The 22,429-nt window shown below is 37.4% G+C and overlaps 1 protein-coding gene across 8 annotated transcripts in view; it reads right to left on the minus strand.

Moving 5' to 3' along the window:
- OSBPL6 (oxysterol binding protein like 6) overlaps nt 1–22,429 on the minus strand; it is a 273,481-nt gene that overhangs the window by 15,060 nt on the left and 235,992 nt on the right. For all 8 annotated transcript variants that reach the window (XM_043992204.1, XM_043992203.1, XM_043992206.1 and 5 more), the window contains 7 exons: nt 15,393–15,480; nt 14,318–14,571; nt 12,875–13,012; nt 12,458–12,521; nt 9,873–9,951; nt 6,506–6,650; nt 4,067–4,211 (listed from right to left, as the gene is read on the minus strand). In XM_043992204.1, the coding sequence (XP_043848139.1) occupies nt 4,067–4,211; nt 6,506–6,650; nt 9,873–9,951; nt 12,458–12,521; nt 12,875–13,012; nt 14,318–14,571; nt 15,393–15,480 (913 nt within the window). The remainder of the gene's footprint in view (nt 1–4,066; nt 4,212–6,505; nt 6,651–9,872; nt 9,952–12,457; nt 12,522–12,874; nt 13,013–14,317; nt 14,572–15,392; nt 15,481–22,429) is intronic.

The raw sequence follows: 22,429 nt of genomic DNA on the forward strand, positions 1-22,429 counted from the left end.
AGCTGCCCCTTCAGTAAATTATTAATTTGAATAATACATAATCAATAAGAGGGACACCTTCCCCAACTGCATGCTGATTGTTAGTGGGAGTCACACAGCTGTGCTCTTACTAGGCCAGAACTACAGTTTTATTTTCTATTTCCAATTGGGGAGCAGGGCATCTTTTTACTCTTCCTTGGTTCACTTCCCATCATACTCCTCACATGATGTTTCAAATATTTTCTTTACTCAGATCACCTATAACCACTCTCTGCTAGAAGAGTCATACTTCCCTCATACCTTACAAAAAACCAAACAAACAAAAACTTGAGGCTATTCATCATAAGGTGTCTTTTTCTTCTCTACTCCATATCTCAAAACCCTTCAACAGCATAGTCTATTCTCTAATCCTGTTCCAGTTTTAGAGAAACAGATGGTCTGTGTCCTTCTAAGGCCAAAGCTTCCTTTGTACCCTTGATCCCATCCCTTCCTATCTTCTGTTGGAGGTTGTCCCTTCAATTATCCTCTCTCTAGTCTCCAATCTAACATGCCCCTATCTTCCCTAACCTTCATTTGGCCCTATCACCTCCTCAAGCTATGAGATCTAATGTCTTTCCTCCTTTTCAAAGCCAAACTCCCTGAATATTCTATCTATATCCATATCGTCCATTTTTCACCTCCTTTTTCAACCCTATTTAGGGGACAGAGTATCATTATTTATCAAGATATATATTAATTCAAGACCATCAAGGAATGATGGGGGGAAAGAAACATGGTGGAAAGCATTTGGTTGAAGAGTAACAAATAAAAAGGATTTTGACACCAGAGTTTATTTATTTATTTATTTATTTATTTATTTATTTATTTATTTATTTTTAAGTGAGGCAATTGAGGTTAAGTGACTTGCCCAGGGTCACACAGCTAGTAAGTATTAAGTGTCTGAGGCCGGATTTGAACTCAGGTACTCCTGACTCCAGGGCCGGTTCTCTATCCACTACGCCACCTAGCTGCCCCGATACCAGAGTTTATTAATGACCACCTTGACAGAGGTAATGGACATGGATTAGGAAGATGAACATAAACTTGATGTGGACAAAGTCATCTGATACTTTATTTATCTGGATATCAGCTACAATATCAGCTACAACTCTCTCTGTGCTCCAAGTGGAATAGCTAAGGACAGTTGGCCTAAAATGATTAGTTCATCTTTCAAAATGTAGATGAATCACTGAAGGTAATTTCTATTTAGGACCAACAAGGAAAAAACTAATTTTCTAGGTAGAAATGGTTGGAACCACCAGAAAAAGGTAACTATCTCATTTTAGAATTTTTGTTAGAGAAAGCAAGTTGAACATAGTTGGACCTTTGCTGAAATTTATGGATAATGTTTTTTTTTTTTTCCAAAAAAGTTTTATTGGTGCTTGGTGCTTTTTTTGTGTTGGTAATTTCTGGAAATATCCCACTCCTCTGGATTAAATCTATTCTAGTAAGAAAGAAAAGAAGTACAATAGAAATACCCAAAACAGTGACCAACTCTGATGCCTACAACATTCTGCTCTCATAGTCTTCTTCCCTCGTACTTATACTTTTTTAGAGAAGTGTAATGAGTAAATTAATTTGTCAACCAAAATGTTAAATACGTGTGAGCAATGATTACTGCTATTTATTATTTGTATCTTTGGGTTAAATTTTAGGATTTCTCAGTTAGATCTAAAAACTTCTTTCCTTTCCCCACTCTCTCCTTTCCTTTTACTTCTTTCATTGCCTCTCATTTATTTGGGCACTAATATACTAAAATTCATTATTTTCAAAATCTGTAAAGGTTTGGAATTTACAAGACTAGTTCTGCTGACAAAATCTGTAAAGCTCTCTTTAAGCATTTAAAATGTTATGCAAATTTAAGTTATTAAGTATTACTACGATTTACCAGAAGCAGTCAGTAATAGAGAAAAATGTATTTTTAATGTAACTAAAAGAAACCTTTGGTATAGTTATTAGGTGTGTTCGATTATAATTCGGAATCAAGTAGCTAAATTCACAATAGAAAATAATTTATATCCTAATGTAGCATCAAGGATTTTGTGAGATTAAAATTGGATATCAGCCCACTTGGAATGATGTTAATGAGCTTATGGAAGCAATATTATCCCCAGGGGAAAGAGCAGACATAATAGCTACAGCCAATGGCCTGGAAGCCACAGGAAAGGTTGACATTGGGTGGCCTATTGAAGACCCTGAATGGAACCCCAATGACCCTAGGCATTTTGGTCTGTTAAAGAGGCTAGAGACACATTGCTGAATGCAACGGAATCCTGTGCTAGAAGGACTGATAATTGGGAAAAATTTATAGGTACAGTTCAGAGTCCTGATGAGAGACCTAATAGATTCTATGATAGGTTGTGTAAGCATGCTAAGCAACATGCTGGGCTAGACCCATTGAATCCTATGAGATTAAAATTGGATATTAGATCATAAATCTACCCTACTTAACCTTTCCCTTAATTTATCTCCCAGACTAGTAAATGGAAGAAGCTTCTGGTTTTCTAGATAGAGCTTTTATTGTATGGTAGTCACAAGGTGATGTTGATTAGAAGGATAGGAAAGTAGAAATACAATACAAATCGTCTTAAGTCTAGGCTTAGTCTATATTCTGTATAAAACTCACCAAAAACCGAAGGCCACCTTTGGGGAGAGAGACCGAGTCAAGCGCGTGCTGTTAACCAAGAGCCGGGCCGAGTCAAACTCCAGTCCGTGTCTGTCTGTGCAGCGCAGCCAGGAGACCAGCGGAGCAGGGAAAAAAAAAAAGGCCCCACTTCCGTTCTCTCCTTGCCTTTTAAGCTCGCATCCCGGAAGTCGAGTGCTCAGCAGGCAATCTGGCGTGCGTCGCTCATGCTGTTGGTCTCCTCCCCAAAAGGGTGGTCCTAAAAAAAAACTGGTGTCTCTCCATTATCTAATCGACTGTTAAAACTTTTTACCACAATTTCCAATTACCAAATAATTTCCTGGGCCACTTTGGTCCTGTATTAGGTTCCATTCATTCCATTCTTCTCTCCACTCTTTTTGACCCTAATGACCACATACATTTTATCCTGGTGCTGTCCCCCATTCCCAATGCTTCTAGTCAAGATTATTCTCATTGTCCTAGTCCTTATAGTAGCCAACCAATCCTCTCCTCTAATGTCTCCAAACCTATCAGAATTAATCTATAGTAAGGTTTTCTAGGGATTAATAGCAACGATAAAGAAGCAGGGCAGTCTGAAGTAGGGGAAAAGGTGTTGAGTTATGGGAGACCCAGGTTCATATCCTATAGCTGACACTAACTAGCCGTATGGCCATGGATAACTCACTTTTTATCTCAAAGCCTCAGTTCCCTCATGTGCAAAATGGAGGGAATAATATAGTACTCATTTCCTAGGACTGTCCTAAGGATTAAATGTGATTATGTGTCTCACAAAACTTAACCAATTCTATAAATGAGAATAATTATTAACAACAGGAAGCTGGGCAGCCTCTTAACCTCTACATTCTTTACTATCCCCATGTATAAAATGGGAATAATCTCTGACATTTATCAAGAACTTTAAGGTTTACAGAGCACTTTTCAAACACTATCTCATTTGAATCCCAAGCCCCACAACAACCCTATGAAGGAAATGCTAGCTATATTATCATCCTCTTACTACAGGTGAAGAAACTGAGGCTCAGAAAAATTAAGTCACTTGCCCCAAATCACATAGCTAGTAAGTGTTGAAGGTGGGATTCAAACACGGGTCTATCAGATTCCAAGTTCATCTCCTCATATTTGCCCTCATTATTTCACAGAGTTTGCTCTGAAGAAAGGGGTTAAAAACACCAAGTAAATGTGAGTTGTTGTTACTAAAAAAAACTTACAAAAGTTACCTAAATATGTAACTGCATTTACTTTTGATTAGCTATACTTTTAGACCTCTCCATTAACAGAGAAAATAGTTAAGGGGAGGTGTATTTGTCATGTGGCAACATTACTTCATTAAATTATATTCTATTGTTAAAGTAACCTTTCTCGCCCCCTCCTCCCAGTACTACACAAAGAAGTAGGCAGTCTCACCTGGCCTCCATATGCACTTTGCTGATGGTGGTACACCACAGTATAATCCTTCATGCCACTTTCCAAAGAGACGGTGAACCACCTTTCCTTCCTGATCCATGACAACCCCTTGGACTTCATTTACATTAGAATTCCAATAATTCACCTAGAAAAAACAACAACCTCCCTCAATTTGTCATAGTGCTACTTTCATTATACAGCGATATTAAAGCCAGAAGGCTCTATTGAAAGCCTTTATCAAAAAACATATCTGATTTTAACAAAAGCTAAAAAAATTGACTTAGCTGTAAAACTCAATGCCTACACCATTAAAAAAAAAATCTATAAAGAAATGTCTGACATGACATTACATAGTTCATTCCAAATGTTTGATGGATTGCAATACAAAGGAGAAAAGAGGTCAGCCATTAGCTACAGATTAACACTAGTTTTTAATATATTAATATAATATTAATATTTTTTCTAGACACTTTGAACACGGCTTCATTTTAGAATAGAAAAGAGAATAATAAAATAGAATTTTAGAGCTAGAAAAATCTTAGAGAACTTCTAATATACTCTACTCTTATTTTAGGATTTGAGATCAGAGCTGGAAAGGACTTCAAGGTAATCTAGTTTAACCACTTTATTTAGTAGAGGAGGAAACTGAAGTTCAAGGAGGCTGTCAATTAAGGAAACTGGTAATTAAAGAGGTTATGACTTGGCCTTGTAAAGTTTAAGTTCTCTGGAGGCAGTTACTGTTTTGTCTTTCCCCCCCACCCCCCAAAATCTTTAGGACCTAGTTAGTACCTGACATAGTCAGTGCTTTAATAAATACTTGCTGAATTGGACTGAATTGCCTATGGCCATCCACTTGGCCAGTGGAAAAGGTAAGCTAATAACCTAGGTTCCAGTTAGTGCAACGTGTTATTTTACTCATTCAATAACAATTCATTATCATCCTTAGATAGGATAAGGTTATGGAACAAATATGATACAGTTCCTATCATATGAAACAAATTTGATACACTTCCCATCTTACCAGAATTAAGATCTATATTAATGAGTCAATTAATTATTCCTTACAGTCAAATACTTCCTCTATATTCAGTAACGCATGTTAATTTCAGTAGTAAAAACATAAAAAAGGAGAAATGGATCCAGAAGCTATTTTCAAAGTATCTTGGTAAATACTGAATTGTATTAGTAATAATGATCCTTCTCTCTAGAACAAACCAAAGTGTGCACATCCATTTACATAACAGAAAAAACAGAGGATGAGGAGTCAAGATAATTGGGTCCTGCCACTGACTTCTTGTGTGATCTTAAAGGTAAGTCATCTGAATCTCCGGGCCTTAGCTGCCTGTCCTCTGTAAAATGTTCTCTAATTGAGGTAAAGGTTCCTTTCAAGTCTAACAACTTTGGCCTTTGAACTGGTTGTTCTCATACCTGGAATGCTCCTTCTCCTCATCCACAACTCTTGGGAGTCCTTAGCTTCCCCTATGACTCAATTTGAGTGACACTTTCTGTGAGAAAACTTTCCTGTTCCATCCAGCTGCTCCTGCCTTCCCTCCCAAGGTTATTTATATGTGTATAGTATTGTCTTCCTCATTCAAATGCCCGCTCCTTGAAAGCAGGGACTGCTTCTTGTTTTTGTATTGCTAGAGTCTAGCACAGTGCTTATCATACAGAAGGTGCTTAATAAATACTTCTGGATTGATAGGGTCAATATTAGCAATGCCAGAGAAAACTTCTAAGTTAAAACATAGCCTTATTCTTTAGCTCTGGGTCCCCCACCAAACAAGAGATTTCACAGTTATCTTAAGATAAAGAAAAGGTACATAACATGAAAGGAAACCCTCATTTAGAGCTTGGGGCAAGAGATTTGAGAAAAACATGACCTAAAATTAAGCCAACATTGGCACTCCATATTGGAATCAACCCAGTAATTTCAAAATGCTGAAACAAATGAAAGGAATATTCTCTGCATCTGGATAGTGTTTTTAATTGACACACAGAAAAATAACTATGGCATCCCAACCAGTAACTCCAATTCAGACAGAAGGAAGGGAAGAATGCCTTGGTGGGTGTTTGGGTACTTCATGCATTTGTCATTTTAATAACTTACCTTCCTGGGGCCAAGGGGCTATTTTTCTGTTGATCAAATTTCCACGTTGGTCATAATGGTTGGGATAAACTGATAGTAAGAGATTGGTAGCTAGCATATGCTTTATTGCTACATTTAAGTGTTCTTAGAAGCTGATAATGACTTCATAAACTCAGTTATCATAAATACTATCAGCTGAAAATGGATACTAAGGGAAAGTAAGTACATGCAAAAGCTATTTTTTAACAAGTCAACCTAGTCAAAATATATGGGCTTGCTGTTTCTTAGTATTAAATGTTCTGTCTCTTCCTTAGGCCATATTTTATACTATTTTCCCTGACAACATTATTTACCTTGATAAATGTGAGTTTACAGATACAAATACTGCTCTTTGTATTTCTAATAGTGATTTCTCCATAATGCTCTATCCATCTCCTCCCACTGAGGATGTTATGGATGCATGTAGTGACTTTGTTCCATACGTAGTAATCTCCGTACCTAGAAAGAGAATGAGTTACTACTAAAACAATGAAACCCACAGAGATCTCTACTTATGCACTGAAGGTAAACCTAAAATGAGTCACCTAAAGCTTCTCTCCCCTTATTTTCCTTCTTGCTACATCCTCCTTGGAGATTTTTAAGTAGTCAGTGATTTTTCTGATAGAGGACTCTAAGTTTCTGCTCCTGACCCACAAATACATAAGATAAGAATGATTATTTGGAAAGAATTAATGGGCTCTCCCAGATAATTCCACAAAATTGTCGTGAATTTAGTGGACTAATAATGTGAAATTATCAGCTTTTCCCCCAAGAAATATATGGGGAGATATGTTTTCATAAATTCATCTCACACATAGATTTACATACATTTACATTATTCTAGTAGTAAAAAATCAACCATTCCAAAATAAAATAAATGAATTGGTATCGTTTGATACACACAATATACCAATGCATAGGTTATGTACCACCATATACTATATTACATATTCCTGCTTTATATAGTTACATTTATACAAAGTATTTCTATCTCAATGTATAAAATTAGCTATAGACATATGTGCATGAGTATATATTTATATATACACGAGAATTTTATCTAGACATAGCCATACAGACATATACATATATGTATATATTTACATATGCATAAGTTTTCTATTTCTCCATCTACAGTTAATGATATAGATACCCATATACATCAATATGCCTGTTTATGTACACACATAGATACATTACACTGGTGTGAAAATTCCCTCCTTGATGGACACCGGTAACTCACTTGTAACTTAAAATGGGAGTAAGTGAGAGATTAAGTGAGTTACTCAGGGTCACACAAATCTTATCAGGTACAAAATCTGAAGCCAGGATGTTCTGATTTTGATACTGGCATATGCCTACTACACCATCCTGTCTCTCATACAAATATATGACACACATATGGTGGAGAAGGTAGAAATAATGGAAGGGAGAAGGAAAGACAAAGAAAGTACAAAACTCTACAGATGAATTATTCAAAGCCACTTGAAGAGGTGGTGTTGACAGGCATCTGTGGCAGCAGCTTGGCTTCCCTAAGCTGACTTCCAAAATATGGAATAGCTCCTCAGAACCAGTGCATTTAGGGACAAAGGGGTCAAAACAGGACATATTCTTGGAGAAATGGGATTGATAATAGACTAGATTGGATGGATTTCAATACTACACAGCACAGATTATCTATCTTGGGTTGCTTTGAGTGTGGTCATCATTACCATGGAACACAAATTTCTTAGGATAGAAAGATTGAATGCATATGCCTGTAGAGCCTCGGATTTCCAAAGTTTTCACAGTTCATTTACAAATCTTTCTAAAGCATAGACCTGATCGTGTTGCTTCCCTACTCAAAAAACTCCAGTGGCTCCCTCTTACCTCTATATTCAAATACAAAACTCCTCCCATAGGCATTTAAAGTCCTTCACAATCTTGCTCCTACTTATATATTCATATCATTTCACATTACAGTTATCCCTTTCACACTACAGGGGTTAGGGGTACAGTGCCACCATGTAAAATTTTTTTGGCCCTACCTTCATACCAGAGAAGAAGTTTGATTTTTTTCTTTTTCTCTTATGGGGTATTTACAGTATTAAATGAAAACATGCTGATATTATGCACTACTATACATATATTTGATGCATTTCTGAGTTTCTAAACTTTTTCTGCATCATTGGCTGGCCTTCATTTGCAACTTCCACAAAACTCCCTCCAAATTGCCATTTAATTTCTTATGCCTACCTGTGATATATTGAAACCACAATGGGCATAGTCATGATGTGGGAGGGATAACCGTATTCACTCCACTCACAGGCTCCACGTTCTAGCCAAACAGGCCTATCTGCTGTCTGTTGCACATACATGACGTTATAACTTTTATCTATGTGTCTCTGCTCAGGTTTTCTCCCATGCCTAAAATCTCTCTTCCCTACCTTCATTTAAGTCTCAACTCAACCTCCTATGCCATATCTTTTCTGGATGTTCCAAGCTGTGTCCAAAATTGTTTTCTGTTCACATTATATATTGTATATTTGCTTACCTATGAACATGTGATTTCTCTAGAGTTTAATGAAACCTCAGAAGCACAGATTTTGAGGGTTGGAAGAGATCTAAGCAGTCACTGATACCAATCCACCCATGGAACGACTCCCCAATATAACATACTTGAACAGCTCTTTGAAAACAGGGATTGTTATAATTTTTCTTTTTCTTTTTTTTTTTTTTTGCGGGGCAATTGGGGTTAAGTGACTTGCCCAGGGTCACACAGCTAGTAAGTGTTAAGTGTCTGAGGCCGGATTTGAACTCAGGTACTCCTGAATCCAGGGCCGGTGCTCTATCCACTGCGCCATCTAGCTACCCCTGATTGTTATAATTTTTGTCTTTGTATCCACAGCAACTTGGACACAATCAGAACTTAATAAATGTTTTTTTGAATTAAATTAACACTTCAAAATCAACATATATTTATGTAATAATAATATTTATATAGCTCTTTAAGATTTACAAAATTCCTTTTTTTCCCCATGGATAGGACCTGGATCCATTATTTTATTTGTACATGTAATTCCCAGATGAGGAAACTCCTTCTACCAGTGGAGATTGGTATTTTCTCTGCAACTGAGGAAGTTTAGAGATCTGCTTAGAGCAGTGAGAAGTTAAGTGATTTACCCAGGGTCACACAGCCAGTATGTGAATTCCTGTTTTGCTTCATAACCTGCCCCCTGCCTATCTCTCCAGTCTTCTTACACCTTATTTGTCATCACAGACTCTACAATCTAGTGACACTGGACTCTTTGCTGTGCCCCCAGTCCTTCTTAATCTCAGTGCTTTTCCTCTAAGTGTATCTCCAATTTACTCTGTCTACATAGTCATGCATGTGTTATCTCCTCCATTAGACTGTAAGCTCCTTGAGAGCAGAGAATGTCTTTTGACTCTCCTTGCGTCCTCAGGGTTTAGTACAGTGCCTTACACATAGTAGGTACTTAATCCATGCTTGCTAACTTGACAGGACTTCCTGGTTCCAATACCAACTCCCCATCCACTACACTATGCTGTCTTTCACACCATAATAATAACAGTAGAATTCCACATGAAAAGAAAGGTCCCTTTTACCCCAATGATGTTTAAAAGTGCTCTTCTTTAGAAAATCAGAGAGGAAGTGAGCAAAAAGAAAAAAGGGGAACCTACTTTGGAAGTGTCACATTCAGTGTTCCCACAGGTAGGATTTCCATGGATTTTCCCCAGAACTTGTTTTTCCATCTAATATCTGAAAGAAAAGGTGGAGGACAAAAGAGAAATAAACTCCAGTTCCAAGAATTTATTCTCCAGCTATTCTACATGTTTAAATATGTAATGAGGATCCCGGAATGGTAGATGTCAAGTTAGGAAACAATGAGAAAGTTACTTCTGAGAAATTCAAAGATATCAGATATTGAGGCAATGAGTCTCCTGAAGATTACCTGAGCATGAGGAGATCAGATTTGACTCTGAAAGATGTAAATGATATTACTCTACAACGGATGCTGCATATTTCTTCTCAACTAATACAATAGAATAAAACTGTATACTATGAATATTTTAAAGCAAATGACAAGTGTTTTGAAGTAGACTGGCATATATGAGAACTATAAGGGGGAAAGAATAAATAGTTGAATAGTAAACGTGTTCATAATACTGTAATACCATGGATTATCATTCATATTTATGAGAGGTATATTCCTGAAGGAAGTGAGAACATAAAATTTGTAACTATAGATGCTAAAATCTTATGAAGAAATGGAGTCAGATACATCCGGACAAATTAAATGTTATATGAACTAGTCAGGTAAATAGCTGGATGACGATTCTCTTTGCTCTGAGGAAATGGGTTACATTCCTATTGGTAATTATTTCCCTTTTTTATTCAGATTTTTAATCACAGAACTTCAACACTTTTGCTGAAGGGTAAATACTCTCTGAAAAGATTTTGTTGATGCCCTGTGATTCTTTTATCACAGGCATTTTACTAATCCCTCCACACTTCAAGTCTGTCTCTCCATCAATCTCTTTATCTCTCTCCTCCCCCTCCACCTCTTTCCATCTCTATCTATAGATATGTCTCTCCCTCTCCATGCCTCCCTCTCACAGAATCCCACCTTCTAACAAAAAAAGCCCAAACAGTTAATCCACTCAGCCCCTCAGGTACCCCCACCAATCTACTAAAAGGAAGCCAAATGTATTTCATCATCTCTGATACAGGACTCACTGGTTTATTTTCTTTGTTAAAATTTTATTTTGACCTAAGATTTTATGTTTTCCCCACTGAAGTCTCCTTGTGTTTGAAAATGCTTCAGGTTTACATGGTTTATATGAGCAAGGCAACATCCTTTAGGACATCATAAATTATGTTACATCTATTGATGGCTCTATTCACAGATACTAGCCTAATCTGTGTATTGTCTTCACAGGAATTTCTATAGATTTTATAGTTCTGACTGAAACTTGTTAACTGGGTCCAGATTAACCCTAATTAACCAGTAATCTTATTTTTTTTTTTTTAGTGAGGCAATTGGGGTTAAGTGACTTGCCCAGGGTCACACAGCTAGTTAAGTGTTAAGTGTCTGAGGCCGGATTTGAACTCAGGTCCTCCTGAATCCAGGGCCGGTGCTCTATCCACTGCGCCACCTAGCTGCCCCTAACCAGTAATCTTAATGCTTTGACACTTTACTTCTAGCTTTGACCTCTCATTAGTTGGCACAGGGCCTAATATCAGGAAGACCCAAATTCGGGGGCAGCTAGGTGGCGCAGTAGATAAAGCACCGACCCTGGATTCAGGAGTTCAAATCCGGCTTCAGACACTTGACACTTACTAGAAGTGTGACCCTGGGCAAGTCACTTAACCGTCATTGCTCAGCAAAAACAAACAAACAAAACAGGAAGACCCAAGTTCAAATCCGATCTCAGATACTTAATAGCTGTGTGACCCTGGACAAGTCGCTTAAGCCTCTGTCTGCCTCAGTTCCCTCAACTGTAAAAATCGGTATAATAACAGCACCTACCTCCCAAGTTTGTTAAGAGGATAAAATAAAATGTCTCTATAGCGTTTGGTCCTAAGCCTGACACAGAGTAGGCTCTCTATAAATGCTTCCTTCCCTTCGTTTTGTAACATGTATCATTTTGTATTACAGTAATCTAGGCATGTTCCATACACCTCAGTACCAATATAGTTACCATGAAGGCAGGGATAGTTGGTCTTTATGTCCTGTAATATATTGTGCTCTTCACAGAGTAGGTGATTAATAAATGTTTGTTGGATTAGATTGACTTTACAGATAAATTCAATTTGTCCTTACAAGTACTGAAGACAATTATAATCTTTATGCAAATAAACAAGACAGCCTTTAGAAAGGATGTTACAGAGTCTCTTCTTTAAAATAACAAAACCTTTGTGAATATCTTATCTTTAATCTTCAGCATCCTCAAAAACTAAGAGAATGGGAGTAGGTTTAATGGTCTCCATTTTAAGGATGTGAGCACCAGGAATATAAAATGACTTTCCCAAAGTCATAGTATCAACAGTGGTGCCTTAACTGTGAGTTCAGCTGCCTACTAGCCTGTATTTCTTCCTAATTCAAAGTTGAAAATTGAATTACTTAAAACTGAACTCAACAGCAATTAGTAACATTCTCTTATCATGAGTTGGAACTCTACTTAGAGTACATTTGGAGAGGAGAAACTTTTTCAATTGCTCATCAATGTGACCTTTAAGTTATTTAAAAAAAAAAAGTACAAACCTTGCCAAAACACAAAATTCTTTGATTCACAATGACAGGCAGAAATGGGTGGGTGGTGGCTAACCTGGTTAAAAAAAAAGAAAAAGAAAAACACAGAGTGTCTGGAAATTAAGACAAAAAATGTACCCTTTTTGCATTATATGTAATGTGAATATTCTTTTTAAATGACATTTTTCCCAGTGGGATAAGAGATATTCAGCTCAGCTATACTTTAATGACACAATCTTAAAATGTTTCTTGGAATTAATGGAGATTTACACAATAGTTTCAGGCATTAATAAGCAACACTTAAATGTACTTTAATTTGGGAGAGATTTTTCCTGCAATTATTCACAGCAACTTTCTGGTTAAAGGATTTCTATTCCATAACAGATTTACCTACCTGTGCAGAAGAGAACTGGATAAAAGTAGATTTACCTGCTCTGAGAAAAAACGGAATCCCTTGTCTTCTCGGATGCACTCATATGTCTCACCAAGCACAGGGTTGAATGGCTTACTTCCTGCTCTGAAGTAGGTAGAGCAGTATCCTGAAACTGCAAATGCAGCAATGAGAACCTGTTAAAACAGTTGAGAAAGAAAAATAATGTAAAAGGCATAGCTAGGTGGGTTCCACCCCCATCCTTACTCTCTAAAGGTCATGCAAAGCACCTCTTGTTGTCTTCCTGTTATCTGTTTACAGAGTCTTCTTCCCTGAGTTAAGCCCTCAAAAGAAAAAAAAAAAGGTCTAAAATTTGAATGTGACAAGAAAATACCTGGGACATTTTGAGAAGTGCCTTGGAACTGAGTGGCCAAGACTAGATAGATCTTACTTGGAACAAGACCCCATGATCACAGCATTAGGCTCAGGTGGAAAGGGCACTCAGAACCTCTTGATTGGGAGTAGCCTTAAGCAGATGGGGAAATGATTTTCTACTCTAGACTGGAATAAAGTCCAGGCCAAAGTGGAAATGAATCACTTATCCAACCCAGGCCTAAAATCCTTGTGGTTTAGGCCAATAGATTATCTTGGTTTTCAGGAGAAGCAGATAGAAAGGGTGGCTGGGCATGTCTTAAAACTACATGTGGGGGGCAGCTAGGTGGTGCAGTGGATAAAGCACCAGCCCTGAATTCAGGAGGATCTGAGGTCAAATCCAGCCTGAGACACTTGACACTTAGTAACTGTGTGATCCTAGGCAAGTCACTTAACCCTCATTGCCCCACAAAAAAACAAAAACAAAACAAAAAAAATTAAACAAACAACAAAAAAAACCTCTACATGGGCTACAACTCCTTTATATGCTAAGTTAAAGAAACTTACTGGGGTAAAATTTATATAGCAGGAATCTCTTCTCAAAAGGTTATGAACCTACCTGGCCTTAATTTACTCAGGTACTTGGTGGATTGGTCTTCTTTTACTAGAAGGACACAGTCTCTACCTTAATCATAAAAAGAGTGTGTGTATATCTAAAAAAAGGCAGGCTACACTGATGATGATATTGTCTTGTGTATTCAAGTTTGCAAAATTATCTCATTTGATCTTCACAACAATCTTGTGAACAATCTTATTACCCCCATTTTCCAGAGAAGAAACTGAGACTGAGAAAGGCTAAATGACTCACTCAGTATCAAAACTGCTGAAACTTCATTTGAATTCAGGTCTTCCCAACTCCACATCCCAGTACTCTCTCTCCACTGTACCACCCAGCTTTCTAGGTACTAATGATTTTTTAAAAAACAAACACAGCCAACAAGCGTTAGTATTCTGGCCTAGATGAGCCCTGTTCTGAAGTTAGCTTGTGAGTTTTGGAGTTGTGTTTGTTTCTTATTTAGTTTTGTTTTCTTTTGTTCTGAGGGACACTGCCTTGTGGCACCAAAGATTACCATGCGTTCATATGGATCATCAGTTTCTGAGGCCTTGTCCAAGAGCTCACTGTATTCAACTTCCTCACAAAGATGCTGCAGAGTGTTGAGGGGCTCATTCAATTCCACAGGCATAGAGACCTTAGAGAGATCTTTTCCAATGTTGTTTCTCAAAATATTCCACAGATTAATGTTGCTAGTATCAGGACATGGAGCTGGGAGGCAAGTTCGACGTCCATTTCGGAATGCACCTCCTGTAAGCTCCCCATTAAGAACTGAAAAAGAAAGACAAGCATCAAAGACTGGAAGATATTTTGTTCTTTTTTTTTCCGAACACAGGCCAGACGAGTCATGTTTAAAAAAAAATTATGCATAGGCTATATTTATTAAGCCTTCATTATAATATACTTAAGAGTAAACTACATTATATCAACACATGGCTATTCATTAATGCACAAACAATTATGGGAGTATAATTTACTTACCAGGTGTTAAATATATGCAAATAACATTAGAGCAGACTTTCAAGAAGCAAATTAAGTGGGTGGGAAAAAACCAGAACTATGCCATTTTTAGTCTTTGAAAACTTTTTTAAAGTAAAAGTATCCTGAGCAACTTTATAAGTATTTGAAGAACACAGAGTATTGAAGAAGGATTAAATTGTCATGCAGTTTGGTCCCAGAGATGGCAGAACCAGGAGCAAAATGCCGTAGCTGCAAAACCACAAATTTAGCCTTGAAGAAAACTGTCTAACAATTAAAGCTATCCAAAGGTTAGGTTCTCTTCTCATTGGATGTCAACGGGAGGCCATATATCCTCTTTGTTAGTTAGGTTGAAGGAAGGATTCTTTTCTGGGGCATGGGTTGGACTATAGGGCTACTGAGGTATCTTCCAAATTTAAAATTCTGTGGTTCTGTAATAAGCAGTTTATTGTTTGGGGCAGCTACATGAACAGAACATAAAAATTATTAATCAGTGGGGAGTCAGCTCTGGAAAGATGATTGTAGAGAAAAAGTTTATACAATTGAAAAAGTCATTACACTAACAAAGGCAAGTATGTAGGTTATAGAAATCTAGAGTTCACAAAACTACGTACTTTGTCGGGAAATGTTGTCTGCAACACTGGTATTGTCTTCAGATATATTATCACTCACATCACTGATGTAAGACTCGTCATCTGAAGCCTAAGAAAGGAAAGGAGATGGAATTCAGAAAGTGGAAATAATTAAGCCTTTAAAAAGAATAGTCAAAACACTTGGAAGACGGGTATACATGGCTGACAGAATCTAAACTATTATTCTTAAGGGAAATGTAGTTAAGTCAATCTTTCCTTTTCTTTTCAAAAGAAAGAGTGGATTAATATGAAATGGGTATCAGCAGAAAAACACTAACAATGGAAAGAGAAAAAAAAACTGAGGCCATCTGTCAAAAGCTGCTTTTTCTTCCCAAACTCTGTGCCTTGAATTCTCTTAGTATCATCCTTTATTCTCTCTTCCGAATTTTTGTGTTTGTGCCCTTGATTCCCATCCTTTATCATCTTTCTGGAGCTTGCCTCTTTGATCATACCCTCTCCTTCCTAATTTCTGATCTGTCTTTGGCTGTTTTTTTGTTACATAAAAACTTGTCCAGATCTCCCCCATCCTTATAAAAAGACCCTCACTTGACCTATTTCCTCCCCTTTTTATAGCCAACCTCATAGAAAAAGTTGCCTCTAATTATTGTGTCCACTTTTTAACCTCTTCTTGTAATCCAGCTGCCATCATTCAATGGAAGATGATTTTTCCAAAATCACCAGTGTTCTCTTTTTAGCTAAATCAGTTGACTCTTCTTTCTTCTTGACCTCTCCAGTTGTATACTCTGTCCTCCTACCTCTCTAACTGATGATCCTTCTTTGTCTCTTTGCAGAATCATTGTCCATGTCTCACCTCCTGTTTGAAGGTGTATGCCAAGAATCTGACCTGGGTCAGGTCCTCATCCTGTTTTTTAAAAGGATCTAGGGGTTTGGCAAATAAATAAAGACAAAGCTGTCTAGAGAGTACCTGATGAACAAGAAAGGGAAAAGGGATAAGCATTTACACAGCACTTACTATGTGCCAGGCACTGTGTTAAATGCTTTACAAATATTATCTTAGTTAATCCTTCTCTGCCAAAACACAAGAACTGAATTAACCAACATACAGACAAGGTAAAGCAATGAATAGATTAATGACATGCTTAACATAAGGGGAAAAGAAAATTAAGTTATTTCATGAGGATAAGACAAAAAGAAAAATTAATGTTGATGAAAGAATATTTAGAAATAATTTACCCTTTCACAGAAACTATTTCCTGGTACTAATAATTCCACCCTTCCCCTTTGACAGGACAAGTCATTTTTGTCATGACTGGTCTCTGGTAGCTTGCTTTTTTTATCCTACGGTCGGCTGAGTCTTAGGAGATGACAAACATAGCTTGGTAAGGTCAGAGTAAGGGGTCTTTCCCTATTGTCTTTTAAATTGTATTGCTCCAATTAGCCAAAAAACCCAAAGCCAAATGAACAGCTACCTTACAGGCATCTACGTGCAATAAATAAAACATTCCATTCCAAGACACATCTTTAAAATCAGTTAATCACAAGAGAGTATAGAATTGGAGACAAAAGCCAACTCAATCCAAAGCCATGTTTGAGTTTGGCATCATTTAATGTGAACATTCATTTTAACCTCTTGGAAATTAAGTGATCTTCAGCTTTTGTTCAATTTCTAATTACTCACAAAGTCCACCCTAAAAGTGAGGTATATTTGCCAGGAATATGCCAGAGAAGTATAGCTTGGACACAGCCATCATATTTATTTCATTGTCTTTTTAATAACGTGTATTATTAGGCAAAACAGAAAAGGTTGATTTATGAATTAGTTTTGTTGAACTATTTTTTTTTTAAATCCTCTCTGGTTTTTCTTCTTTGCTACAAGAGTAGATGGATCACTGGGTAAGGGAGGGGGAAGGGATAAAACATTGGAAAATAAAGCTGTAAGTAAAAACAAAAAATGTTAATAAAAACCTTTTAAAAAGAAACAAGGGCCTCATTTTTCTGAACACATATGGACATGAGTATATAGGAATCAATGAAAGAAGCAAAATGTCCTTTGATACTTCAAAGATTTTTAACCTATCTGGGAAAAAAATGCTTTGGTCACAGAGAGCCTAAAATGGGTTTAAAACAGTGATATTGTATGTTTTTATTTATATATTTATCAGTCATTAACTCTTTGTGTGACCTTGGGCACACTTCAATCTCTGGGTCTCAATTAACTGACTTGGGAAATCAGATCAGATGTTCTATAAGCTCGCCCACAGCCCTACCATTCTAGGACTCCACGTCAGAGAGAGAGAGAGAGAGACAGAGACAGAGATACATATACAGAGAGACAGAGAGAAAATTAAAATGAAACAAAAAGAAGAGAGAAAGGAATATTTATAGTGCCTACTATGTGTCAGACACTGTGCTAAGTGCTTTACAAATAATCTCATTCAATTTAAGAAAGGGGGAAAAAAAGGAAGGAAGAAACTGTCTCTCATATTTAACTATCTACCTCCCTCCCTCCAAAAAAAACCCGCTGCTCCATAAAAGTGTGTGGGATTTATATGAGTTCAGGAAAAATTTCTTTCCTAAACAAGAGAACCATGGAATATAGCATATGAAATATGAGAATACATCAGTTCAATAAGCACTCAACCTCTGTGGCCACGGTTGCTTATCACAGACGCAGCAATAGCAGTAGTAGTTGGTGATAAGTATCAGATACATGTGCATAAAATATACATAAATACATTCAATCCCGGCCAAAAGATAAACCAATATGCTTAAGACATTTGTTCCAGTTTTATCCCACTTGTCACTAAACACATCTTAAAGGGCTCTGTAATGAGTGACACATGAAATTCCAAGGACACAGAGATGAGTTTAGTTGGAATGAGTAGGAGGAACAATGAAATCACATCGAGAAAACATTGCATTTTCTACTTATGAACAGGGAACATGCAGTTTTTTTTTTTCTTAGTGAGGCAATTGGGGTTAAGTGACTTGCCCAGGGTCACACAGCTCGTGTTAAGTGTCTGAGGTCGTATTTGAACTCAGGTACTCCTGAATCCAGGGCCGGTGCTCTATCCACTGCGCCACCTAGCTGTCCCCGGGAACATGCAGTTTTACAATCGTAAATGTCAAAACTTATTCATTCCCTCATTCAAAACCACTTATCAAGCCCATGTTCTGTGTAGCCTACTGTGTTAGGCACTGGAGTGAACAAGTCCTCATTCCTCTTGATGTTGCTCTCTAGGCTTGTTCTACCTGCTCCAGCTCTTCATCCTGGAGCCCACTCTCTTTGATTGGGTGGTTCTACCCAGAACCTCCATTTAAGGAGGGTAGCCAGATCAGCCTTGTCTCCTTTCCTCTTCAGGCTATACCTGGACCTTTTCTAACATTTGCCCTTATTCCTTACTGGGTAGCTTTGTTTCTACATCCACACCCCCTCTGGCCAGGACACCAACTCTACCATTTTCAGTGTCTTTTATGGTGTCTTCCTCCTTTAGAATATAAGCTTTGTGAGGGTAGGAACAATCTTTTTATTTCAATTTGTATTCCCAGCACTTAGTACGGTGTCTAATACAAAGTAAACACTTAATAAATGCTTGTTGACTAACTATTGACTGAGAAAAAACATAGCTTCAGTCTTCATAGGGTTTATAGTATAGCAGAAGTGGGGGGAGGCAAAACATACAGTGATAAAAATAAATATATAGTAATGTGACTACTACAGTAGCCCACCCCACCTGATTGCCTATATAGAAGTAAGTTTAATTGGAATGCATGAGAGAAAGACAATTATCTTAAGAAAGCACTGAATTTCCTATTCAGATGACTTAGGAATGGTTAAAACCTGCAAGAATCTGAGAACCCAGGACCACCTCTATATTCAAAGGAGGCACCGGGAGGACTTTGTGAAGACCCAGTTTTGCAATTACACATGACAAAACTCATTCATTTACAGTCATTGAACAGTGCAGGCACTGGATTAGAAATATAGTTTAGATAAAATGGTCCTTGTCTTCGTGGTCTTTATAAATTAATGGGCAAAGTAAAGATACATACAAAGATAATCATATACACAAATATACAGACATAAAAATACTTAAAATAACGCCTGAAAATCAAAGAAAAATTAAAATGACCCATATGTACAAATATTTATAAAAGCTCTTTTTGTAGTGGCAAAGAACTGGAATCTAAGGGACTGGACATGAATTGAAGAACAGGTTAAACAAAGTAGGGCATATGAATGTAATGGGAAAATATTGTGCTATAAGCAATGATGAAAGGGGAGGTTTTGGAGAAGCCTCAGGATTATTGTGTGAACTGATGCAGAGTGAATTTAGCTGAATGAAGATCACAATTTATACAGTAATAACACCACTGTAAAGAAAAACAACTTTTAAAAAAACTAATCAGTGTATGAAATGGCCAGCCACAATTCTAACCCCAATGATGAAATATGGTGCTTGATCTCACAGAAAAGTTGCAGTCTTAAGATGTAGAATGAAGCATACATTTTTTCACGTGGTCAATTTGGGAAATTGCTTTGTTTCACTATGAATATTTATTACAATGGGTTTTTCTTTTCTTTTTTTTTCCCAATAGGGGAGTGGAGGTGGGAGAGAGAAAGGTTTATGAAAAAGGTCCTTCCCCCACCCCAAAACCCCACAAAAACACCATATAAAGAAGATTAGAAGGAATGTAAGCTCATTGACAGTGGGGATTGTTCATCTTTTGTACTTGTATCCTTAGTGTCTAGCATACAGTAGGTGCTTAATAAATACTTGTTTGTAGAACTTATCATATACTTAAAAAGAAAACCAAACTCTTTGTATTGGTATTTATTATCTCATATACAATCCCTTTTATTCTACAACTTATATGTAATTGTATATTTGATCTGGTGTTTGTTAAGTTAAAAAAATATGAAGAAAAAAGGAATTAGAGAGTTGTAAAAACAAAGTGTTATTCAAATCTATGGGAAAGAATTTGGCCTGTTTTAAAGAAACTAAATGTTACTTCACTAGAGGACATCTACCACCCACTTAATGCTGAAATGTGATGGGTGATTTCTAAGAACTAGCCATAACCACTTAGCATAAAGAGTGATTTGATTTACCATCTGGTGGTAGGTGGTGGTTTAAAGCAAAAAAAAAAAACAAAAAAACAAAAAAACAAAAAAACTCAACCCCAACCCACCTTACATTATCTAAGCATGCAAAATGGATGCCAAATATCACAATCCTCTGCCAGCAGACTCAATGCTAGTACATAATGTGGGCAGAGGGTTAAGCATGGCCTCATGTGTTCTAGTTGTTCATCAGCAACCTACGTGGGGTGGGGAAGTAGACTTAAGCCATAAGCAGGAGACACCATTGTGTTTGTTTTGTTTTTTGTTTTAGTGAGGCAATTGGGGTTAAGTGACTTGCCCAGGGTCACACAGCTAGTAAGTGTTAAGTGTCTGAGGCTGGATTTGAACTCAGGCACTCCTGACTCCAGGGCCAGTGCTCTATCCACTGCGCCACCTAGCTGCTCCTAGGAGACACCATTGTGACAGAATTTAGGAAATCATCTAATCATAATTGAGGAAGTAGTTTTCTAATAATTCACTGATTTACTTGGTTAAAATAACTGCTAAGTTCAGTCAGTTCCTTAGAAATAATGAAACATGACTAAAGTAAAGCATCTTCCACTTGACCCCAACATCCCACCCAGAGAAGGCTAGGGAAGCATCACTGGACTCTGAATACAGAGAGAAGTATAGGATTACCATAGAAATGGAATTGATTCAACAAACATATATTCAGCATTTAATTCTAGAGGATTTGGGTTTAAATCCTGCTTTTACTAGCTGTGTGATCTTGGGCAAGTCACTTAGGTTCTCTAGGCCTCTGTTTGCTTATCTGCAAAATGAGAGAATTGGACTAGATTGTGACTAGAGGTGCCTTCCAGCTCTAGATATATGATACTAAGACTGTACTGTATACTATATACTGTGAATATAAAAATGAATAATAATATAGCCCTGGCTCTCAAGGATCTTAGAATCTTTTTTCTTTTAAATTCAATTTTATTTTATTTTGAGCTCCAAATTCTTTCTCTTCCCCTCCCCTCCTATGCATTAAGAAAACAAAAACAAGCAAACAAAACCCATTACAAACATGGATAGGTAAGTCAAACAGATTTCCACATTAGCCATTAGAGAACTTAAAATGTAATAGGGGGGCAGCTAGGTGGCGCAGTAGATAGAGCATGGAGTCAGGAGGAACCGAGTTCAAATCCGGCCTCAGACACCTAACACTCACTAGCTGTGTGACCCTGGGCAAGTCACTTAACCCCAGTTGCCTCACCAAAAAAAAAAAAAAATCTAATAGGGAGAATAAGAAAGGAATCAAAAAAAAACATGACACAAGAGAGGATGTGAGGGTCTGAACTAGTACAGTGGAGATAAGGGGGCATTGATGATATTGCAGAGGTAAAACCAAACAGTACCAGAGACTAATTGGCTATTGGAGGTTAGAGAGAATGAAAAGGCATGGATCACTGAGGTTTGAGCATGAGTGAGTGCCTGGGAGAAGGGGGTATGATCATCAGAAGATGGAGGAGCAGAAGACCTATGAAAGCAGCTTGAGAACAAAGCACGGGTAAGTGAAGTTTACTTTTGGATAGGGGAGATCTGTGGGTGTTTGTTGACCGAGGGCAAGGAGGCAATGGTGGGGAACAGACTGAACAAGAAAGAGGCAGAGAGGGGATGATGGATGCGACAATGTCACGAGGAAGCTGCCAGGGAAAGAGATTGAGGGCAAAAGCAAAAGGTTTAGCTTTGTCAAGAGGAGGGCTGCCTAGCTTTCTGAGACTGGAGGGAAATAAGAGAGAAAGGGAACAGGAAGGGCAGAGAGTAGTTTGGATTACATAATATTAAAAAGTCCTAAAGCAAAGAAAGAAAGAGCACCTTCTCCTTTTTCACTTCTTCCTCATCAGAGGAAAGTTTATGAACATCAAAGGTAACAGACAATTGGGAAGGGGAAGGCGGTGCCCAAATTTAATTAAATAAATTAGGAAAT

This window comes from Dromiciops gliroides, chromosome 3 (genome assembly GCF_019393635.1).
Source record: "Dromiciops gliroides isolate mDroGli1 chromosome 3, mDroGli1.pri, whole genome shotgun sequence".
NCBI lineage: Eukaryota > Metazoa > Chordata > Mammalia > Microbiotheria > Microbiotheriidae > Dromiciops > Dromiciops gliroides.